We start from the raw sequence: 18,432 nt of genomic DNA, 5'->3' as shown, positions 1-18,432 counted from the left end.
GAACAGAGTTGCACATACACCGGACAGAACTATTCCAAGTTTAGTCTGGGTCATTTGTTCTGATTTTATCTCCAGGTGTGGGCTGGGGACCCCCTGATTATGGGGACTCCAGCCCACTGATAGCCAGCTGGTTGGTGGAGGGAGACCCCACCCCCAAGAGTGACCACCAGGTGGTCACCCATCTCCCTACTCTCCTGTGAGATTCTTGCAGGAGAAGGAGAGGGGTGACCACCAACAACAAGCTTGAACTCCAAGAGGTGAATTAGCCACTGGAGTTCAGGCGTCCATGGCTTCCATTTTTAAATGCTGCTTGCAATAAGTGGAGGGGGGGCGGCATAACCCCAAGCAGCAACTTCACCACTGGAGTTCAGGCTTGCCCCTGCTTCTTGTAAGCACCATTTAAAAGGACCTTTTAAATGCTGTTTGCAAGAAGGGGGGAGGGGGCTGAACTCTAGTGGCGAATTTGCCTCTTGGAGTTCAGGCATGCAAGGAGCCAGCCCCTGACATGATGATGTCATTTCCATGCGATGATATTGCACTGGAGATGTCTCCATCCCCTCCAGGAATGTCTCCCAAAGCCCCCACTGGGGTGGAGGCAGGACCTGGCAACCCTATTTATGAGTAACAAACACTGTAGCATGACAAGTCTTGCACAGGGACTGATTTGGGTAACAAAGACAGAGCAGTTGCTTAAATTAAAATTTGCTTTTACATTCCTGGCTCTTTTTAAGGCTGTCCACCATTTTGTTTTACCAAATGGCAGTGTGAATACCTTCATCAAGTTCCTGGCAGGCCAAGTTTTTCCATGTAGCAGCAATAAGTAGTGTTTGGGTGTGCTATGTCTTTTAAGCCTTGGTTTCTGTAAAACAAAGCTGTGGTGAGAAAGGAGGACTGCACTGGGAGATTAAAACAATGCTGGAAAAATCCCAGCTCCCTCTCTACTGTCATGTCCTTGCCCTGATGGAGGACTCATTCGGGACCAGCTTAGCAGTGATTACATGAAATTCACTACCCACACAACTTGGCCTGGCCCAGTGGTAGTTACTATGCTACTGGGTGTGACCCTGTGGCAGCCATCTCATCTGGCTCAGTCCAATGATGGCCACTATACCTGGCCTAGCAGCAGCCAGCATATCATTAACCCCAGTCCAGAGGCAACCATCGTGCCAGAGGGCCCAGTGGTGACCATCATATCACTGGCCCCAGCTCATGACTAGCAGTAGCCACCATACAACTGGAACTTGTGGTCCAAACTGGTGGCCTCTGATCAATTGGAACAAGACCAACACTGCAGGCCATTGTGTAACTGGGCCCAGCCTTGTGCTGGGGATACTGATCAACTCGGCCAGACTTTTCTCAGGGAGCAGCTGCCAGGGATAGGGAAGCAGGGAAAGCTGAAGACCAACAAAAGTAGGCTGGCTGGTGGGTGAGAAGGAAAAAATGGAATCAGAAAAATGGAGAGAGGCTATAGGGAAAGGAAAGAGAAAACAGAGGGAAACAGGAATATGGGGAAATGAGATGCTCCTCAAAGTCCTTGCAGGTCCCCTACTTTTAGTGTTACATTCCTAAACTAAATATCTGGAATGTTTTTGAATACTGCACTACATTGTTTACTACAATGATATTTCATATAAGAAAACTTCCAACCTTTGAACAGAGTCATTCTTGTTTCAAGGATATGGTGCATTGTAATTTCTATGGCCTTGAAGCGTATTGATTTTTTAGTGCACTGCAGGTGTTTTAATGAGTGCTAGATGCTTTAGCATTGTACCTTTCTTTGATTATTTGTATCTTGCTGATCACATTGTTTTCCTGCAAGCTGCTTTAAGAGTCTTGAAGGCAGAAAAACAGGACATATATTTGCATTTAAATATAAATAAAATTCGTTAATGGCTCCCTTTTCTTTCTGTTCAAAAACCAAAAGATTTTACCCTGTGCCCAGGGTTAATCACTTAATAACATCCCTTGCAAATTTCACTGGAGGAAAAGGCTAAAACATGTTGGAACATGACACTCTAAGCTCAAGAGATACCATACATTTGTAAGACTGAAAAGTAAAGTCTTCTTGAAAAGAAATCCTATTTTCGTGCTCTGTCTTATAAAACAGGGGTGGCCAACGGTAGCTCTCCAGATGTTTTTTTGCCTACAGCTCCCATCAGCCCCAGCCAGCATGGGCAATGATTGGGGCTGATGGGAGTTGTAGGCAAAAACATCTGGAGAGCTACCATTGGCCACTTCTGTTATAAAGAGTTGACAAGGTACATGTACATTTAAAAACACCTACTAAATTTAAGAAAAATATGGCCAGCGGTCTCAAAAGAAAAAGTCTGAATACATTTAAGGATATTTCCCATTCAAAAGGTAGATACAAAACTAATAAAAAAGAAAAAGAGAATTTTGAAAGAATATCCAAGGGTGTTGGGGCTATTACCATTAAAGGCAAAATTTAGGTGGTTGCACACTACAAAATTAGACATCCTAACAAAAATTTGCACTGTCATAACAGTGTGGCTTCTTCACCTGGCAACATTGGTAGAGCTAACAGTCATGCCTCACATTCCAGTGAAATTCCTTACATCAATCCCAGACACAGTTGATCAAAACTGATTTCATTTATTTATTTTAGAATTGCAGCCGTCTTCTCACAAAGCTAACAGGTTTTAATGAAGTAATCCTGATGGCTCTTAAAAGAGGAAAGCACTGGATTGCCATGTAGGGTTGCTAGACTCCAGGTGGAAACTGAAGATCTGCTAGAATCAAAACCAGTCCCCAGACTACTAAAATCAGTTCCCCGGAGAAAACATTATACCCCACTAAGGTCACTTTCCACCCCAAACCCTACCTCTCCAGGTAATGTTGATGCCAAACAAATCTCCCTGGGATGCAACCACAGAAAAGGTCCTCTCTGTCCAATAGCTGCCTGCTTAACCTCTGACAGTGGGAGAACCCAGAGAAGGAAGATTTTCAGTGAAAGATTTTAATTCCCATGTAGAACTGAGTCCTAAAGGTATATCTAAAGAATGACAGCAGAACTCCTAAATAACACAAAGTATTTATGGCTGGACTATTTTCCTGTGGAACTATTATTTCTCAAGAATATTGACAGCATGTGATACAAAGACCTGTATTGACAGAGTGAGATACTTAACTCCTGTATTCTTCAATGTAACAAGCAGAATTTCTGAAACTTTTGGTTCTTGACAAAATTTAGAAGCTTTTATAGAGAGTGCTCAGTTTCCAAACTTATTATCACCACTCACATTTTCAAAAGATTCTGAAATCAAGGCTGGGCTTGTTCAATTCTTTCACTTATCTGCAGCTCTTGCTATATTCCCCTTCCCTTACTTCCTTTCCTAGAATTTCTCCTTCCCAGATTGAGATTAGAAACTTCTCGAGGATGTGGCCTACCTCTTTTATGTCACTCTGTACAGTGTCATATATACTGATGGTATTAAAGAGGGGTGGCCAACTTGCTTAGTGTAAGAGCCACATAGAATAAACATCAGATGTTTGAGAGCTGCAAGACATGAATGGCAGATGTTTGAGAGCAAGACAAGTCAGGAAGGCGGGAAGGACAGAAGGGGGGAAGGCAGGCAAGAAGGAAGGAAAATAGATGGGGAGTGGGGAGAGAGGGAGATGTGGAAAGAAAGCAACTTTAACTTTAAATGCATTCTCCAAGCCGCTGGCTGGCTTGGCTTGGAGAAGTGATTTAAAGAGACAAATGCCTTCTCCAAGCCAGCCAACAGAGCAGTGGGGGCTTTGAGAGCCACACAATGTGTGTGAAAGAGTCACATGTGGCTCCTGAGCTGCAGTTTGGCCACCCCTGGTATTAAACAACTAATAATTATATTAATGATAAACACATCATGTCTTCCTTTACCTCTATTATGGAACACTTCAAAATTATTAATCTCCTGGTTGAAATTTTTTTTTATGATTTCATGATACATACAGATCCTCTTGGAGAGACAGAACAAAAAGTAAGCAGGCAAGACCTATTTCATCGTAAATCCCAAAAGAAATGTCTTGGCTGTGTTTCCGTAGCTGAAATGAAAGCTATTTGTATGGGAAAACTTAAGATTTTTTAAAATCTATACTGAGCTTTTTTTGAAAAAAAAAATGTTATTACTTTGGACATTTGTGACCAGAGTTACAAGTCGATATTCACTTAAGTCAATGGATTCACACTTGGGAAAGGCTCCATTTTTTTTATTTTTGTGTGTATGTTGAAAACAGTCCATTTTTTAAGAATGTCAGATTGTGACTACACACATTCATAGATATTATGTGGTACAATTTCCAGTGCTATGTATAAGTACAGGATTTACTTAAATGCAAGACTAATTTTTTTCCAAAGGGCAGTTCATCTTAGTCACATATAAATTACAGTTCTGTTGAATAATAAATGTTGCATATGTGTATAACATTTTAAAGAGAGTTATCTTACATAAAGGATTGTCTTTCTTTTGAGTTAACACAGTACTACTACTTTGATTGCTGCTTTTCAATGGGACATCAGAGGCACTATTTCATGAGTCTCAGGATTTGGGATTCTTGGGATCTGTCAACCTTCTATCAACTCATAAGTAGCCTTATGCAAATCTCCTAATATTGGAAATCATAATATTTTTGAGGTAGGCCTATGTTACAGAGCTTTATTACTGTAATAATTTGTATGAAACACTTTGAATACTAAAAGCATTATGTGAACATTATGTATTATTACTTCTGGACAGAATTTCCAAACTATAGAGTGTACAATTCAGTAGGTTTAAACTGCTATACCTACTTTAAAAAAATGAATCTAAACTCAGAGAAAGAAAAAAAAGAGGGCTTATCCTAACAATCAGTCAAACCTTCTCTCCAAATTCATTTCAGTATTTCACAAATACCAATCTAACAATATCAATGCAGCACTGACCAATTAGGTTACCATGTCTGACTCAGGAAATATCTGGAAACTAGGGCGTGGAGCCAGGAATAAGGTTGTGACAAGCATGCTTGAACTCCAAAGAGAATTCTGGCCATCCCATTTAAAGGGACTGCACTCCTTTTAAATGCCTTCCCTCCACTGGAAATAATGGAGGATAGAGGCACCTTCTTTGGTGGCTCACAGAATTGGACCCCCTGGTCTAATGTTTTTGAAATTTGGGGGGGGGGGGGGGGCGGGTTGAGGAGAGGCACTGGATCCTATGCTGAAAATTTGGTACCTCAACCTCAAAAATAGCCCCTCAGAGTACCAGATACAGACTAGGGTTGCCAAGTCCAATTCAAGAAATGTCTGGGGACTTTGAGGGCGTAGCCAGGAGACATTGGGGTGGAGCCAAGAACAAGGGTGTGACAAACATAATTGAACTCCAAGGGAGTTCTGGCCATCACATTTAAAGGGACACCACACCTTTTTAAATGTCTTTCTTCCACAGGAAATAATGAAGGATAGGGGCACCATCTTTTGGGGCTCAAAGAATTGGACCCCCTGGTCTAATCGTTTTGAAATTTGGGGGTATTTTGGGCAGAGGCACTAGATGCTATGCTAAAAATTTGGTGCCTCTACCTCAAAACATAGCCGCCCCAGAGCCCCCAATACCCGCAGATCAATTCCCCATTATTCCCTATGGGAATCGTTCTCCACAGGGAATAATAGAGTGCCCAGTAGACATTTCCCTCCCCCCACGCTTTCTAAAGCGGGGGGAGGGCCTCCAAACCAGGGAATCCCCTGCTCCCTCCCTCTCTCACACAAAAATACTTACTGGGTCATGTTCCTGCAGAACTGTACTTGCTCTGAAAACAAAAGCAAAAGAAAGGGAGGGGCCGTTCTCCGAGGAAACTGTTACTGACCCTTTCCCATGAAGCCCTTCCTGTCCCTTGCTTCCTGCTCAGCCTTAAAGGCACACAGACCTGTTTGCAGGTTTCTAACCCTGCAGGAGCTCTAAAACTTCATGGTGACTGTGGGGGCGGGGCTTCCCCTGCCGGCCAGCTGGCTGGGGGCGGGGGGAAGCCTGTAAAAACAGGGGATCTCCCGCTGGGACCTGGGGATTGGGAAGCCTAATACAGACAGATCAATTCTTCATTGTACCCTATGGGTACTGATCTCTATAGGGTATAATGAAGTACCCAGGAGACATCCCCCCACTTTCTGCTAACCAGTGCTTTTTTTGTAGAAAAAGTCCAGCAGGAGCTCAATTGCATATTAGGCCACACCGTCTGGCGTAGAAGCATGTGGCTGCCACATGGCAGGTTGGGCCAGCTGGAGCCCTGGCCAGCCCAGGCAGAGCTCTGCTTCTGTGGCCTGACTGGTGGACCTCCTGATGGCATCTGTTTGGAGTTTTTTTGGCCATTCTGTGACACAGAATGTTGGACTGCACGGGCCACTGGCCTGATCCAGCATGGTTTTTCTTATGTGGGCTCTGACAGAAAAACCCCCCTACTGCTAACCCTGAAGCAGGGGGAGGGCCTCCAATCCAGAGGATCCCCTGCTCCCAACTGGGCCAGAAGTCTTGGCAGACTTACTGACCAACATTAACAGAAGTCAGTAGATTTGCGGGGGGGGGGGGGGGTCGATGTCATTGTTTAAAAAATAATAAAAGAGAAAATTCAACTCTGGAGATGATGAGCCCACAAAGCTCTTTGTGGCCTGAAATTCACATACAGTACTGAAGCAGTATTTCTTCCATTACCTGCCTATGACCCAGTTGCACTTCTCCTAGTTAGCAGCTCCTTCTGATGATTCCTTCTTATTGAAAGGTTCAATCAACATGGTACAATTTGGGTTGTCATGAAAGGTTAGGAGTGAAGGTTGTTTGGGTGAGGGTTTGGTGAATTTTTCATGTTACTGATTTTATTGAATACTGATTTCTGGATGGATTGTTTTAATAATGGATGTTGCTGGATTTGTGTTTGCTCTGCAGCAGTTTTATGCAAATTATCCTTGGCCCATTGAGGAAAGTCAGTTATAAATATTTCAAACACACAAAAAGTAATCATTTAATGAAATAAATAATAAATACAATGCCCATAACAGAAATGGCAAATGAAAAAAAAAAGATTTCTTGTAAACAAACACCGCAAAACTCAATAGAAACAAAGAGAGCAACAGCATCTTAATCAAACAAACTACACAACTTTCAGGAAGTATCTCCTCCATACATATGTTCAATAAAAGGTGACAGTGCAATTCTAAACAGATGTTTAGGATGGCATTGTGACTATGCCAGACATATCTCTTTATGCCTCTATTTAACTAGGTCATAGACATGGCAGAACTATGATAATTCATTGCTTTTTAACATATATGGCATTCTACAAAAGAACTTGTAAGCTTTTCTTACCCTGATGAAAAGGATCTTCTCCCCAACTCTGTATCTTCCTTGTGAAAGACGCTCCACACAAAATTTACTAGGGCATTTACAAGGAGGATCTTCTGAAATATGTTTGACCTAAAAGGGATGGGGGCAAACCAATAAAATTATCACTTATATGTATATCAATTTAATGGAGTTTTCCCTATCCTAAGCAGAAGTACATATATCATTAGTACATGCTTGATTACAGCAGTATGCATCTCACCACACCACTCAGAAAAGCTGTCCTCCAATGTAGCTGGACTTTTCCTCTGATGGAAAAGTCCAGCTACATTGGAGGACAGCTTTTCTGAGTGGTGTGGTGAGATGCATACTGCTGTAATCAAGCATGTACTAATCAAGCATGTACTAATGAATCAAGCATGTACTAATAACTTTCTTCAAGTTATATGACTTTTCCTCTGATGGAAAAGTCATATAACTTGAAGAAAGGCTACTTAGGCTGAAGGACAGCATCATCCTTCAGAAGTAGGATGCATACCAATGTCATTATGACAGACTATATCCAATTTCATTATATAAGCAGTTATTCTATGAATAGTTCTTTTGTGAATTATTCGAAGCAGAGAAACCTTCATGGCTTTGGACCTCCATTTCTGTGTGTCTGCCTTCAATTATTTTTGCCCACAAAATGGCTCCAATCACCAGGCAATGAGAAGGTCAGTAAGTCATGAGAGTTCAGTGAGTAATGTTTCTGCTTGGAGCCATACTTCCTTAGCGGCTGCACCAGTGCTGTGGAATGGACTTCCTTAGGAGTTGAGGAAGTCCTCAAGACTGTACAGATTTTGGAGACTCTGTAAAGTATCTTCTGATGTGGTGTTAGCTGCTCATGAGTGGAGGCTTTGCTTTGCTTTTTTTAACTTATATTTTTGTGAGATTTGTAAATGATATAAGATGCCTTTAATTCCATTGATAGGGAATAAACAGAAACCTCATCCAGCATACTTATTGAGTTTCTAACTCCCTTAAATCCAGGTCACTGCTTCTCTCCTTCCATCTCCTAAATTCCTACTTTTTCCATACCATCATATCTATTCTGAGATGACTGGTAATTTAACATAGGGACTTCAGGTGTCATTACTGTCATATGAAAAGCACATGATTGATAGGCAAATTGTAAGCTCCACATCCCTTCCTTTGAGCACTCAAATGTTCCCTGCCCATTGACAGAATTCTGGAATCTGGTTAAGACAGTTCTTTTCAGGAAGATTGTTTTTATACGAATTATTTATTTATTTATTTTTAAAAAAACCACGATACTGTTGTTTTTATTGCTTTGATCTGTATGGCTTAGGTTAGCCCAATCTCATCAGATCCTGGAAGCTAAATAGAGTGAGCCCTAGTTAGTACTTGGAAGAGTGATCACCAAGAAAGTCCAGAATTGCTACACAGAAGCAGACAATGGCAAACCACCTCTACTTGTTTCTTGCCTTGAAAATCCTAAGGAGTTGCCATGGATCAGTTGCGACTGTTTAAATCAAGTCACTGTTCCTTATACAGTGTGCACTAGCACACTGAGCATTCATGGAATAGAAGGATGCCACAGTGATGAACTAATAATGAAAACGTGAGGGCTGGCAAGTCAATTTAAACAAGCAGCTAGTGAAATGGAACTAATCTCACCAAAGTACTGTTCATTTAACCATCTTTATTTTTAAAATTGGCTCTAATTCTAAAGAACATAAAGGAAGCTGTAGTAGAATATTAAATAACTGAAATCTGATCACAAACCCAGTCAGTTTTGCAAAGTTGTGGGTAGAATGAAAGCTGCCAGTTACAGAATCCATCAGTGCTGCTTACATGTTCCTTTGTTTTATTGTTCCTGCCATTGGTGCCCTTTTGATACACCCAACCCACTTCTGGGTTAAGGTCTACCATTTTGGGAATCACTGAGATGTAAGATAAGTTGAATTGCATTAATATATAGTGTATCTTGAACTTGTCAGTGATTTAAAAAGAGCACAGACCTCACTGTCAAAGAGCAGATCTGGTTGAATGAACTCCAATTTGACATTCAGGTACTGCTGCTGTTACAAAAAAAATGCTACACTGACAAGGGCACAAAGATGATAATTTCTGCACAATGTAGTTCTATAGAGGGAAAATTGACCTTATGTGTTGATGTCAAAGTAAAACAATATGCAAGGAACCATTTCTAAAGATTTTATCCACTTCAGCTAATACTCTAGAGATCTTTGAAGGTTAGACAACCTAGTTAATAAAGTAAAGGCCTATTCAGACAGGATGCAAGTGGAGTAAGTACAGTTTAAAATAAATACTGATCTACACTTGACTTTTATACTTTAGAAAAAATACAAATATGAACCCTGCTTGATCAGACTGATCTATCTCAGCATCTTATTTTTGCTTCCAAAAGTAGCTAGTAGGGTTGCCAAGTCCAATTCAAGAAATATCTGGGGTCTTTGGGGGTGGGGCTAGGCACAAGGGTGTGAGAAGCATCATTGAACTCCAAAGGGAGTTTTGGCCATCACATTTAAAGGGATCGCACACCTGTTAAATGCCTTCCTGCCATAGGAAATAATGAAGGATAGGGGGACCTTCTTTTGGGGCTCACAGAATTGGATCCCCTGGTCCAATATTTTTGAAACCTGGGGAGTATTTTGGGAAGAGGCACCAAATGCTATACAGAAAGGTGGTGCATCTATCTCAAAACACAGCCCCCCCTCCCAGAGCCCAAGATACCTGCAAATCAATTCTCCATCATTTCCTATAGGAATAAGTCTCCATAGGGATGCATTGGCATGAGAAAATAGAGGGGAACAGGGATGCATGCTTGCATAGCCCCAGCATGCTGATGTCACTTCTTGTGAAAACTGCATATGATGTCATGTGATACTCTAAGTTGGCTAAAACTTTATCATTTACATAGAATGTCACATGATGTCACTTCCTTTTTTCACTGGAAGCAATTCCAATGCACCATTCCCTACTCCCTAAATGCTCTTGAGGGCTGCTACCTACAGTCTGATTTATGTTTAAAAAGAGGCAAGATCAGTAGGCCTTTCTTCTTCTTCTTCTTTTGCTTTTTGCAATGACAAAGAAAAGAATGGTTCCCAAAAGTGTTTCTATCTAAGAACCTTAGAAGAAATAAATAAATAAATAAAATCGTTCAGAAATCATTTTTAACAACCATATAGCTTAGCTCCCTTTCAGAGTTCAGCTGGACCAGTGCTGCACTATGTGTCTCTCTCCGACCTACAAGTACCATCCAGTACAGAGCACAATCTAATGGAGCATCAGTTCTATGAATTCTGAACTTGAACAAACTGGGCAACAATGAGTTATGCTTCTGTGCATTCAGCCTTTCAAAAGGAAATACTGGAGCTGATCTGTTCTCCAGAAGAAAAATATTCATGCTTCTGCGCATGACTACTGCAGAATTGAGCTGAATGTAGCTAATGATTCCTTAGGAATGCTTAAACCCATTGTGTCAGACAGGTTAGGTTCTGCCTTTCCCTAAAAGTAGCCAAAGGGAGCTGATGGGATGTCAATTAGAGAGGCAGTTGAAATCTAAGCATTTTCTAGGCAAGGACTGAGTCCTATTTGTGTCTGGACTATGTGAAAATTTATATTAGTTTACTTTAAATGAGCTGAAGGATGGAGAAGGTTCAGTATCTCTCTGAATGAATATTTATTCTTTTGCTACTAGTCTGCAAATTAAAGGAGGTCATCAAGTCATCTTTCATTTCTTTTTGCTCCTTTCCCCTGCCCCTGGGAAATATAGTCACCTTTCCTCTGCAACCTATAAACTTCTCTGCCTTTTTTTGACAGCTGAGTTGACAGAGTTTGAAAAGTTAGAGATATAAAAGAAATGAAAAAAAAGCTACAACCACCCCAGTTTGCATTTCAATAAATTGTATTTCACGAGTACTGTTAAATACACCAAATTCCATCTGTTCACTGTAGCTCAAGAGTGGCAAGGGGTTTTTCAAGGAGTGCTTTGTAACTCCCAGGAGCCGCATGTACCATGCGGTAAAGGTGTTGCCATAGTAACAGGTTCTTTTTGTAGAATATATTTTTCTTCATTTTGTTGTTTAACCATTTAATTGCCCTGGATACTGTTTTTTTTTAAATGAGTTGCATACAGAAGGTCCCAAGTTCAATTTCTCCAATTAAAAATATCTCAGGTAGCAAGGCAAGAAAAAACCTTGGAGAGTCTCTGTAAGTACATGGTCCAAAAATCAGATTTCCTCTAAAGTAGAACATACATTAAATTGTGAACAAGATTTTATTAGGTCTTGGAAAACTGCTGCCATACCTAGCACAAAATCCTAGATGGCAGTTTCATATATTCAGACTCCACCACCATTCTCAAAGCTGACATCAAATGAAGTAGTCAACCCATAGACATTTTATTCACTACTTTATACACATATTGAGTGCACATTTATGCACAGATGGAGTGACAAACAGCTTATTTCCCTATCTTCCTGGTAGGGGGGAAAGACCAAAAAGGAAGTGGGGCAGAAACTATACAAAAGCCTCAGAGGAAGACTCCGAAAGTTGAATTGAAAACCAAACTATTTCTAACTAGTAGCCAAAAAAGGAAGAAGACAGCATCTAGCTGGACCTAAGGTACATTTGCTAGGATATCATAGGTTGAACTAGCTTGCAGTTTTCTTTCAAGTATTGAACATACTTGCAATATTGCATGTAGAAAACAAAGAGATTTATTACTTTTAAATTCCATAAGCATGCCAAATATTGAAATTTCTTCTTCAGGGTGCTCTCTGCTCCAAAAGTTGTCATCCTTGAATGTGTTGGCCTGGTGTGGGAAGCCAAGGAGAGTTTGGCTATCTGGTTGGTATATCAATCACCTGACGCACCAACAGATACCCTGCCATGCTTGTTGGAAGCTGTATCAGGCTGGGTGTTGGGGGATTTTAATGTCCATGCTGATTACACAGCTTTCTCTCAGGCCAAAGACTCAGTGTTGTCCATGGGATTCTCCCAATTGTATCGGCTCCTACAAACCAAGAGGGCCACATGTTGGATCTTATTTTTGGCATGGGGATAAACTGCCAAGACAGTTTCATTAACTTATCCATCTTCAGGGATATTCCCAGTAGGGCTGAAGGAGGCAGTGATATACCCTCACTTTAAAAAGCAATCACTGGACCCTGCAAACCGTGCCACCAACCACCTGGTTTTGAATCTTCTATTTCTGGGTAAGCTTGTTGAGAGAGCAGTGGTTGACCAGCTCCAGGCTTTCTTGGATTACACTTCCATCCTGGATCCCTTCCAGTCTGGCTTCCATCCTGTTCATGGGACAGAGACTGCATTGGTCACCATCACATATTACCTCCATAGACACCTGAGAGGGGTCAGCACTGCTGTTGCTCTTGAATTTGGCAGCAACATTTGACATGGTCAACTATGATCTATTGACCTCACCACCTTACTGATGTAGAGGTATGGGGGACTGCTTTACAGTGGCCTTCATCATTTCTCCATGGGCAGGAATAGCAGGTGGTGCTCAGGGAGGGAGTGTCCCTGCAGTACCCACTGGAATGTGGAATGCTGCACAGGGTGATTCTCTCTCTGATGTTGTTTACCATCTATATGCACTTCCTTGCCAAGTTGGTCTGGGGGGTTGGGCTGGGTTGTCTGGCTTCTGACATATGACGAGGTGCCTCTGATACCAGCACTGAAGGCAAGGAGCCTTGGGGTGATCCTGTATGCCTCACTTTCAATGGAGGCCCAGGTCACTGCTCTTGCCAGGTTTTCCTTTTATCACCTGAGGCAGGTCAGGCAACTTGTTCCCTATCTTTCCTCCCAAGACTTAGCTACAGTGATCCATACAATGGTCACTTCCAGATTGAATCTCACCCTACACAGGACTGCCCTTGAACCTGACCTGGAAACTCCTGCTAGTGCAGAATGTGGTGGTGTGCTTGCATTGTGTCTGTAGGCACACATTCAGCCAGTGCTGCGCTAACTGCACTGGCTACCAGTTAAGTACTGGATCTGCTTCAAGGCTATGGTGCTGACCTTTAAAGCCCTATGCAATCTGGGATCAACATATGTTCAGAACTGTCTCTCCCCATATATACCCTGGAGAGCCTTGTACTCTGTAGACAAGTACCTTCTGGTAGTCCCTAACGCAAAAGATGTCCACTTAGCCTCAGCCAGGGCCAGGGCATTTTCTGCTCTGGCCCCAGCCTGGTGGAATGCATTCCCAACTGAAACCAAGGCCCTGCAGGACTTGTTACAGTTCATCAGGGTCTGTAAAATGGAGCTATTTGGCCAGGCTCTACCATCTTGGCCTCCCCTGCCCATAGCAAGCCTATAGATGCTTGCTATCCTGCTGATGTCCATCAGGAGGTGTATTGGACTGCTCTGTGCAATCTAAGTTGTTTTCTGCCATCTTGTTTTAGTTAACTGGTGTTAATTATATATTTATTGTATTTTATTTATGTTGTTAGCTGCCCAGAGCTCAATATGTGATAGGGTGGGGTATATGTGCAATAAATAAATAAGTAACGTTTTATATGCTTAGAAAGTTATAAATTATATATATTTATGTTATTAAAGCAGTGCAGTTAGTTAAGATTCAATAGGACAGTAACTATCGCACATATTTCAATTTCCCCCAATATTTCCTTTCCCCATCCAAAACAAAAACCCAAACACAGAAAAAAGATTTCTCCCCCCCCCCACCCCCGTGGCTTCAAAATTTCAGGAAATTTTACATCTCTGGTAGCATCAGATTTTCCCAGATCACTGAGATAAATTTCAAATTGATTCCCCCCTTAGTACTTGTCCTGCATCTCCTATCCCCTCTCAGCCCAGCTTGAAACATATTCTCTTCCCCGCCCCCCCCCCAAGTTATACATTTGGGAGGGGGGATTAAATGTTGACCAACTTTGCAAAATTTACAAAAGTGTTACTTTTCTACAATTATGTTGAGCATCAAATTTAACTTTCTTAGCACAAGACTCAAATTTACTTGGCAAAGAATCTGAATTCTGGGCACAAACTGCAAATAAGCCTAGATTGCAAAACATGAAATCATCTAAACATTAATGTTTCACTCTCTAACAGATACAGTCATTTGTCTTCTTGATCTGTGGATCTTCCATGAAAAGGATGATAGTTAATCTTGTGTAGCACAACATCAACAATATGAGAGGAGTCACTGATACAGATGTGTTGTCAAAAATATCACCTGTCGAGGTCTGCCTTACCGCATCATCCAGGAGTTTTCCTGTATTCTTTTTTCCAGGTGACTTTGATGGAGAAGGTGAAGGAGATGGAAGAGGAGTTGAAAGTGTTTCTTCTTGTTCAATCTCTTTCTCCAACTTTATTAATCCAGGAGGCTCCACACCAAACCTTTTGAAAGCATAAAGTTACCAGTGTTTACAAGTAGTTCATGAACATATACATAGATGTCCAAACAGATTAATAATTTTCCTTATATACAGAAATCAAAACCAAAAATACTTGGCAAGATTATACAAACTGCAAGCAGAAGGCTCTCATGGTGGTAGATCTTTCCCTGCCTTTTTTATTCTTCAGCAGCCTCTCATAACCTTCCCAGAAAACACTTTGGGGGTGTATGGGGGTGTGTTAGGGGAGCCTCATGGAAAAAAATGCCATAAGGGTTTGAAGAGATGAGAGTCAATTGAGCAAAACTAATGTCTGCTGCTGATTGAGGAAGCAGACTGTAGACAAGACTGTGTGGAGGAATCATGAGGCCTCACTGAGCAAAACTAATGAGAGGGCACAAGGTGAAATCAAGGACATGATCAAGCAAAATCATGAAATGCCTTCATGCTGACAGGAAAAGATAGACAATAAATGGATAAAACTAGAGATACAGTGCATAATCAGAATAAAAATAAAAGAAAGCAAAATGAACTGCAGGACTGAGGACCTGAATAAGAGAAGACAGATGGGAAGCTGGGAGATGAATAGTAGTGTGATCAAGACCTAGGTGCCTTCCTCTTGCTGATTTCTAACTAGAATTGTTTTCAGTTTTTAATCCAATTACACTTGTGCGAAGATAAACCAGTTAGAAAAGGGGTGTTGAACATGGGGCCCGCGGCTGAATCCGACTCGCAGAGTGCTCCTATCAGGCCCTCCAGCAACTGGCTGTTGTCTGCTTCATTCTCCCTTGCCTGCTGTGTTTGGTTGCCATTTTGTGTTTCTCCTCAGCAATCAGCAGGCCAGCAAAGCAGCCTTTCTTGGCCCCTTTCCTCTCCCCCTCCCTTTTCCCAAAGGGAGAAGAGAGGAAGAGCCTCAGCCAATGAAAGAGCCTGTCTCTATAGCTCTGCTGGGTGATTAAGTTTGCCAGACTCAATTAATCACCTTACAGAGTACTGAGCCAAGCCTCTCTTCCTTCCTGGCTGAGGCTCCTCCCTCTCCTTGTGCCCTGGGGGAAGGAAGGAAAGAGCTCCAGTTTCCTTTGCCCAGTCCTCACCATCGGAAGAAATACAAAGAGCACTTTTAAGACTAGCGATGTTTTATTGAAAGTATGAGCTTTTTGCCTCGCTACAGAGAGAGAGGGAGATTTGTTGGGCTTCTTATGGGTGCAGCTGGGTTCCCCTCATCTTTTTCATTGTATTCATGCCCTCCAGTCTTTCTCAATAGGAAAGTATGTGAACTATTTAGAAGAGAAATAACAACAAGCTAGCATTAGGCTGAGTGTGTGTGTGTCCAGCCCAGGTTTACCCAGCAAATTTCCATTGATTTTTCTTTTACATTTTCCTTTGATTGGGAAACTTGAATTTAGACTTCCCAGAAAGTAGGCTGATACTGACCATTGTACATGTCTGTCTCTGTTCTTGCGCTGCCACATAGGAGTTGTAGTTATTTTTCTGAAGAATAGTTTTGCAGACAAGCACATAGCCCTCAGTCTGTGCCATGGTGCCTTCACATAATCTTGACCAGCATATGAAGCAACTTATGTACAAAAGCTCACAATGCCCAGCTGCTTCATGTTTTCCTCTAGGTCTGAGGCTCAGAGCATTGATTATGAGATCTTTGTAATAAATGTCAATAAATCAGTTGTAGGTTTGCAACTTATAGATGTGCACACTTGAACAGCATATTCAAGATTGGTACAGCACAGACATTGTCTGCAGTTTTTGATGCAATAATTCATAGCGATAGATTACATTTATCAGACTGTAAAACAAAATACTGCAAGAGTGCTAATGTTTTAAGTAAAAAAAATTGTGTTTGTCTGTGCCCCCTTTATACAGTTTACATGTCCACTACCTGGCATTACATTTTATGACACACATGGCCCAGCCTGACAAGGTCTCATTTATGTCAAATCCAGCCCTCATAACAAATGAGTTCGACACCCCCGAGTTAGAACATGCTAGTGAATGATAACTATCCCTTTGCGAAGTAGGAGTAACTATTATTTTGCAGGTAACCCATGAAAACCTGTAGCCATATTACAAAAGTATCTGGAAAATGAAGAAAGGAGAAAAATAGATTATGAGGGGAAGCTCCTTATTTCACATACAGGAGCTCTTAATGGGACGATGAAGATAAGGAAAACTCAAAACAGGCAGGCGTCCTTTTCTTTCCCTGTCGCCTCTACCATCGGCTATCCCCCACTCACAGTGATTCGTCATCTGAACCATTATATCTGGGCCACTGATTATACCTCAACCTGCATGATGAGCCCGCCCGCCTCTGTTATACTGCACTGTACTGTGATGTGTTGTTGTTTTAATAGTATTTTATTTATTTTATTGTATTCTGCTGGTTTTATTGGATGTAATCTGCCCTTGGGAAAGGGCGGAATATAAATCTACCAAATAAATAAATAAATAGCTTGTAATACCTTTTGTAACCAGTAGCACTCTCAATGACAGTATAATAGAAGATAAATGAGAACAAGATGACCCTTACTGACACTGTTTCTTATTTTATACATGTATTTATTAGTCACCTTTCTCTCTTGTGGCACTCAAGGTAGCTTAGAGTATAAATAAAATGATTATAAAAACAATATAAAAACCAAGAATTTTAAAAACACATATAAGGTCACAACTTAAAAACTCCAATTAGGACTGCTAATAAATAAAAACCCAAATCAGTCGAATGCAGTCATAAATAAAACTGTCTTCAACTGCCTCCTGGATACTGCCAGTGAGGGGGCCATGTGAAGTTAGTTTCATAATCATGGGCTGCGATAAAAAAGGCTCTCTCTTATGTGCCCACCAGACAAGCTTCTTTGATCAGGGGAATAGTCAGGAGGGCCTCTCCCTGCAGTCTTAATTCTTGGGCAGGAATGCATGGGAGAAGAAAGGGTTGCTAGGTCCGACTCAAGAAATATCTGGGGACTCTGGGGATGGAGCCAGGAGCAAGGGTGTCACAAGTATGGTTGAACTCCAATGGGAGTTCAGGCCAACACATTTAAAGAGACTGCACACAATTTAAATGTCTTCCCTTCTTTTGGAAATAATGGAGGATGGGGGCACCTTCTTTTGGGGCTTGTAGGATTGGATCCCTTAGTCCAATCTTCTTGAAACTTGGCCGGGGGGGGGGGGTGTTTGAAGAGAGGAACCAGATGCTATGCTGAAAATTTGGTCTTTCTACCTCAAAATACAGCCTCCCAGAGTCCCCAATACCCATGGATTGATTCTCCATTATACCCTATGGGAATTGGTCTCCATAGGTATAATGGAGACACCTCCCCCCACTTTCGGATGACCCTGAAGTGAGGGGAGGGCCTCCAAACTGAGGGATCCCTTGCCCTCTATTGGGGATTGGCAACCCTAAGTTCTTCAGATAACCTGGTCCCAAGCCACACAGGACTTTAAAGGACAAACTAATATCTTCAATTGGGCTCGGAACCAGATCAGTAGCTTGTGCCATTGCTGTGGTATCAGGGTCACACTGCTCTTGGCTTGCCCCAAACAGCAGTCTAGCTGCAGCACTATGTACTATCTGCAACTTCTGAACATTTTTCAAGGGACACCCCAAGTAGAGCACATTGCAATAGCCCAGTCTAAATATAACTGTGGCATAGATCACTGTGGCTAGATCTGATTGAACCAGGAATGGACCACACTGATGCACCTGCTGA

The 18,432-nt window shown here is 41.7% G+C and overlaps 1 protein-coding gene across 1 annotated transcript in view; it reads right to left on the bottom strand.

Moving 5' to 3' along the window:
• Positions 1-18,432, bottom strand: part of GAS2 (growth arrest specific 2) — a 242,727-nt gene that overhangs the window by 60,719 nt on the left and 163,576 nt on the right. Inside the window, exons 6-7 of the mRNA XM_060262743.1 lie at positions 14,570-14,714; positions 7,329-7,436 (exon numbers count right to left, since the gene is read on the bottom strand). Coding sequence (XP_060118726.1) covers positions 7,329-7,436; positions 14,570-14,714 — 253 coding nt within the window. The remainder of the gene's footprint in view (positions 1-7,328; positions 7,437-14,569; positions 14,715-18,432) is intronic.

The sequence above is a fragment of the Heteronotia binoei genome, chromosome 21, assembly GCF_032191835.1.
Source record: "Heteronotia binoei isolate CCM8104 ecotype False Entrance Well chromosome 21, APGP_CSIRO_Hbin_v1, whole genome shotgun sequence".
Classification (NCBI taxonomy): Eukaryota; Metazoa; Chordata; class Lepidosauria; order Squamata; family Gekkonidae; genus Heteronotia; species Heteronotia binoei.
The sequence above is the reverse complement of the archived record's forward strand: the minus strand, read 5'-3'. Positions and strand labels throughout refer to the sequence as shown.